General features: G+C 42.9%; 1 protein-coding gene across 1 annotated transcript; it reads left to right on the top strand.

The window, feature by feature from the left end:
- The first annotated feature begins 625 nt into the window (after nt 1-625).
- klf4 (Kruppel-like factor 4) lies at nt 626-4,509 on the top strand. Its single transcript, XM_034896645.1, has 5 exons — nt 626-905; nt 1,036-1,147; nt 1,847-2,729; nt 3,255-3,425; nt 3,864-4,509. The coding sequence occupies exons 1-5, from the start codon at nt 901-903 to the stop codon at nt 4,037-4,039; spliced, it is 1,347 nt and encodes a 448-aa protein (XP_034752536.1). The 5' UTR covers nt 626-900; the 3' UTR covers nt 4,040-4,509.
- The last annotated feature ends 1,491 nt before the right edge of the window (nt 4,510-6,000 follow it).

The following is a 6,000-nucleotide window of genomic DNA, read 5'->3' as shown; positions in this document are numbered from 1 at the left end:
TATATATAGAAAAGAGAAAGACTCAATTATATACGATACCTTGTATATAATATAGGCCTAAATATATGTATATAAGTGCAGTAGGCTACTTAGTTACATTCCACCACTGTCTGCAGGTGCGTGCATGAATTGACTTGGGGATTGACTTCTATTGCAATACAGTGATGCAATGTCAACCCAACGTGTGCCCACAATACTTTGCATAATTACCTATAAGCTCTGGTAAAATCATTGCACTCATTTAGGAAATCACTTGCGGACAAACAAGTGGAGCAAAGACAGCTAAAAAAAAGCTAATGCAATAGATACCCTTTTGGCCACCCATGTGGATGCCCACGGTGGCTCTCCCGGCATGAGGAAATAACACTCGCTGTTATCCCCACCGCAGCCGGTCTGGAAAGATGCGCTTTTCACCCATATTTCTTAGGGATCACAGCATAAAAAGATAGGTGCTGTTGCTATGAATACAAACAAATCTCTCTCGCTCTCTCTCTTTCTCGCTCACTCTATCTCTCGTGTCCCAGCCTTCCCCATGTGCTCCCTCCCTCGCACTAATGTTTTTCCGTGCTTGTTGCCGAGCAACGAAGGCGTGTCCAGCTCTAGTGATTTAAGGATACCTCTCACGCGGTTTTCTCAGTTCAGACTGCCGGTCCCTGTATGGCTACAGGCGCAAGGGGTTCCCCCGTACGTCGCCTCCCAGTCTTCCCTTTCAAAATTGCTTTAACGTTAAAAATTCAAACCTGCCTGGCTGCTTCTACCCGGCGCGCCCATCAGTGGCAGCATGTACTGGAATATAGTATAGCGCGCGACGCGGAGCAGAAACTTTCCCCGGGATACTGAACCCAGCGCAGTCACGCACCGAAGAGCAGCCGAAAGGACTCCACACACCGATTCTCATAGATGAGGTGTGGACCATGAGCAACTTTTAATAATAACATCTTGTCTGATGCACATACTTGTGGGACTATAATAGACTGCGCTCGCTGTTCCAGGATCACTCCACAAGGATTTACCATATTATCTGTTTAATTTCAGGCAACCTCCAAATGACGTCGAGATGGCTTTAGGTGGGACGCTTCTGCCATCCATATCCACGTTCGCCAGCGGACCCACTGTCAAGAGTAAATCCATAGGAAGTGCCAATTTAGTAAGTAATGTTAGCCCATGGCCACTTATTATTACTACATACGGAAGCCAAATAGCCGTAGGCATCAACGAATCTGTTAGGGAAAATATGCAGCTTATTTACAGTCTAGTCAGTATAGTTGTTTAGTGTCCCTCCTATGTTATTATGGACACAGGCAGGGCTTGACACCATGCTCTACTGGGGCGTGCACCAGTTTACATAGGTTTCTAACGAAAGCGCCATGGGATACTGCACCCCTCCTAAGAAAACATCCTTATGCCCACTATGGTTATTATTGTATTTATTAAGAAGGGTTTGTTTACACATTGATTGCAAGAATCCTCTGATGGCTGTCTAAGCTTAAGCGTTACTTACCCATACCACCACTAGTGCTTTTCAGTGCAGTTTCTTTGTGAGTGAGAATAATCTGTATTCTAGGAAGTGCTCTGTGCCAAGGACACTTGCTGCACCAGACTGAGCTCCGGAGCTGAGCTGTCAAAAATAATCGCTCCATTTCAAATTCTGCTTCCTTTACCCTTGAAGCATTGACTTAAACTTGTATCTGATGTCCTAATGAATTCAGAGTAAGCACTCATTTTTAAGTAGGACAGGACAAGTGTGGTTTTCTTGTCTACTGCTTGTATCTTGTGAACGGTAACACAGTGCAAACAAGCAGCTTATACGAGGAAAGCCATTTATGCTTCTGTAACTTTCCTCTAGAGATGGAAGGAGGAGTTGTCCCATCTTAAGAAACCCAGTGTGCCAACCGGAAGCAGCTGCTCTGACCCAGACCATCCCACGGCAACCAGCACAACAAGCCCCAGCATGTCCAAGAAAGACACAGAACCGGACCTGGATTTGGACTACGACTTCATTCTTTCTAACTCCATTCTGCAGCAGCAGCTGCAGCAGCAGCAGCAGCAGCAACAGGAGGAGGAGGAGGCCATGGCATGCATCTCTGGCCAGACCCTGTCTCCTTCCCCCAGGTCCTTCTCCTCATCTTACCCTCTCCCCTCCCCTCAGGGCACTGCCAGTGAGCTCCTCTATACCCTCCCAGATATCAGTGACGTCTCGCCCTCTGGAGGCTTTGTGGCAGAGCTCATGAGACCTGAGTTGGACCCGGCATACCTCCACCCCACCAGCCTCCACGGCAAGTTTGTGGTAAAGACCACAATGGACATGGGAGAATACAGCCTAGGCGTGAACGTAAGCAAGGCTTGCGTTACTGCTGTGTCAGACCCAACTTCTTCACGTGCCTCACCGTCCTTTGCGTGCCACAGGATAAAGCAGGAGAACCCCAGTAACTGCACCATCTCACAGCCCATGGACCTACACCTGGCTGGGGTAAACTCCCAAGGCCGAGGGGGCCAGCAGCAGCGCCCATGTCAGTTAGAGCTACATTGTTTCCCTGTTGGAGGGAGATCCATGACAGGCGGCAGGCTATCCTCATCCTCTTCCCTCTCCCCAGACCATCCTCTGAGCCGGGATCACCAGGTTCTGGGACACCCCCACTCTCAGATCCCTCTAGCTCCCCAGGGGTACCACCATAGTTCCCCGCAGGGCTACACTTCCTACCCTCAGCCATCCACTCTGCAGTACCAAGGTTGGTACCTTTTCTGTGCAGTAAATAAATATGCTGACAACTCAAAACAGACTTACACCATGGATTATACAACATCAATTTAAAGTCCATAGAGTCTATTTAAATGCATAGTACACAAAACAACCTGTAGGGACTTAATTATACCCCCCAAACAGCAGTTCAAAAGTATTGAAAACGGCATCCCATGGTCTTTAAACCAGACAAAAAGAAATACATGACATTACCAGATGTTTAACAAAATATACAGTGATTTGGTTGTTTTCATAGTATTAGTGTTAATTGTCCATTGTTGTGCCCCTTTGCATTAACTTTTACAATATAGTAATTTGAAGTAGTTTACAAACTTTGGTGTGTGTTCCAAGCCTTTTACATTTTTGAAGGCTGGTAATTTCTTTTGCTTAAAGTTGATGGAATAAATGATTTAAGGACATTCTGCAACTTCTACTGTATATAAACTGTGCTCTCTTTTATTTTCTCTACACATGTGGCATAATGATGATGACCATGATCATTTTGACCCCGCAGAGCCCCTCATGATCTCCAGTGAGGACTGCTTGTCGGAGGAACCAAAGCCTAAACGTGGTAGGCGCTCCTGGCCCAGGAAGAGAGTTGCCACACACACGTGTGACTATGTCGGCTGTGGGAAAACATACACAAAGAGCTCCCACCTCAAAGCTCATCACCGCACGCACACAGGTATGCACCTGTATGTGAGATTTTCTTTCCAGTGTTTTTTTTTTCAGCCATTTATATCTGGTTTGAATTAAATGACGTCACATACGGGTAGCTTTTGGCTATTTACTGTTAAACTGTTTAATGCAGTTGTTTCATACTGTTTTTATTGTTCAGAGCTAATTATTATCCACAACAAGCACGTCACAGTGAATTATTGAGTTATGAATGGGGGTTAGGTGGGTGGGGGATGGGGAAGGTGACTTGTTTGGCAGGTGCAGTAAAACCGGTTGACACTGATCCCTGCTCAAATACAAACCCCAGGCTGATTAGCTTGGCCTTTATACACCAGCTGTAGGACAGGACGGACCTCTTTTCTCCTCAAGGTGGAGAAGGTTAGGCCAGTTTAACCTCGGGGCCAGCACTAACTGCTCCATATGTGTATTGTTTTACCATCAAAAGGGGAGAAGCCTTACCACTGCGACTGGGAGGGCTGCGGTTGGAAGTTTGCACGTTCGGACGAGCTCACACGCCACTACAGGAAACACACCGGCCACCGGCCTTTTCAGTGTCAGAAATGTGACCGGGCCTTCTCGAGGTCAGACCACCTTGCTCTCCACATGAAGAGACACTTATGAGACTTGGCAATGGATGAAGGCTCCAGAGGGGAAAAAATGAAAACCTATGTTAACAAGAACCCTGAACAAACTGAACTACACTTTTTAGAACCATAATTTGCCTTCAAGCCGTTGTCAAGCAACAAGACAAGCTGTGGTGTTCACGGCAAAAACAGCGTTACTCCCCCAAGAAGAATTTCTCTCAATCCCGTCTTCGCACACTGTGCAGGTGACTTGAAAAGACCTCTCAGTCAGGGTTGTAAACTTTTATGAAAGGGACCAAACTGGAATTTGTCTTATTTAACCGACAAAACTTGGAAGACCAGGTGCCAACAACTTTTAACTGGAAATGTATTTTTGTCAGGGAAACCAGGAGCAACAGACAAACATCTCCAGAGGCCTTACACCAGCAACATGCCAATATAGGCTCGGTTATCATCTATACACTGTTCAAAATACTGTATTAGTAAATACATCTATATTTATATACACATTTCACCTGCAATGCCATTAATTTCAGGTACAATTATAATTTATAGAAAATGGTGCTGAGTGACTCTTTTTGATTAAAAAAGGTACCAAAGATTAAGGAAAATATACAAAAGGGTGAAACTATGAAAAAAAAAGTGCCATATGGTTGTTTGTGTGTTTCTTGGAAACCTTTCTTCCACAATCTGACTTAAATCAGGGGAACACTTCACTTCTAAATGGTGATGGCAATCTTCAACGCACTGCAGTTGCAAAGTGCAATAATTTATGAGACATTCATATTTTTGTATTGAATGAGTAACTCTGAACAAAGATTTTTTTGTTTATAGCCAAAATATGTAATATAATCTTAAATTTTGTACATTTGTAAATAAAAATGCTTTGTTATGTTTTGTATTTTACACTATAATAAAATAAAACTGTATTTGAAATAAGGAAACAATTACCTTTATACTCTTTTACCCTATTTACATTATGACCCTGTTGACAAGAGAACATCATAGATTTCCCTGGCAGTGTAATGGAGAAGCACATTTAAATGGCAGCAATATCTCACAGTAAGCTCACACACAATACCCCCCCCTGATAATAGCGATTATCGCCGCAGGCAAACTAACACAATGTTGCCGTTAAAAAGATTTCCAAAAAAAACACACTGCTACAATGTCCTGTTTCCATGGGGTTGTCTTTCTACCTGTCAGTGGGAAGAATGGGGAGGACGACTGAGTTACTGGCTGACATTCAAGAGTGACACCAAATCTGACTGCCGCTCTGTGCCGGAGCTGAAGCTCTCGGGTGCACCGTATAAATATATAAATAATAAAAACATGAAGATGCTACAGTGAGATAGTTCCTTAATGTTTCTGCTATGTTATAATGCATAACGTATGTAATGTACCTAGCTTTTTTTTTTTCTAACATTTTTTTCTCACATATTGCAACAGTATGAAATGACATACCTGAAACCCTGCTGAACGCTTAGTGTCCACTCAACAACTGAGTTACTTACACCCCATATGAAGATTAACACTGAAATACTGTCATATGCGTATTCATGTATGTTAAAAGAAAACAAGAACTATTTACAGTAAATATAGGTTAAGGATTGCAGTTCAATAAACATACAGTAAATCACTTTGTAAAAATATGACAGCACATTCTGATAAGTAATACTGTAGAACTTTCTAAATTTTTCCAAATTATCAGTTTTGTATTTATTTAGAAAATGTCCCTTTTTTTGCCCATACCATTCTACTGCACATTAGAACATTCTACTCCCACAAAACACGTCTTGAAATTTATAAATACTACTTTTTTTTTTACGTAAGAGCCTATGTTAATTGTGTTAACATAGGCTCTACATTTGTATTTATAAAAAGGCCACAAAGTCTTAAAATATCTATTTCTAGTGTGTTTAAAGTCACCGGGTAAACAAGGGAAAACTATTGCACTGCTTATTAACACAGTAAAAGGGAAAAAAGGCATGCCTTGAT

The sequence above is a fragment of the Etheostoma cragini genome, chromosome 16, assembly GCF_013103735.1.
Source record: "Etheostoma cragini isolate CJK2018 chromosome 16, CSU_Ecrag_1.0, whole genome shotgun sequence".
Classification (NCBI taxonomy): domain Eukaryota; kingdom Metazoa; phylum Chordata; class Actinopteri; order Perciformes; family Percidae; genus Etheostoma; species Etheostoma cragini.
The sequence above is the reverse complement of the archived record's forward strand: the minus strand, read 5'-3'. Positions and strand labels throughout refer to the sequence as shown.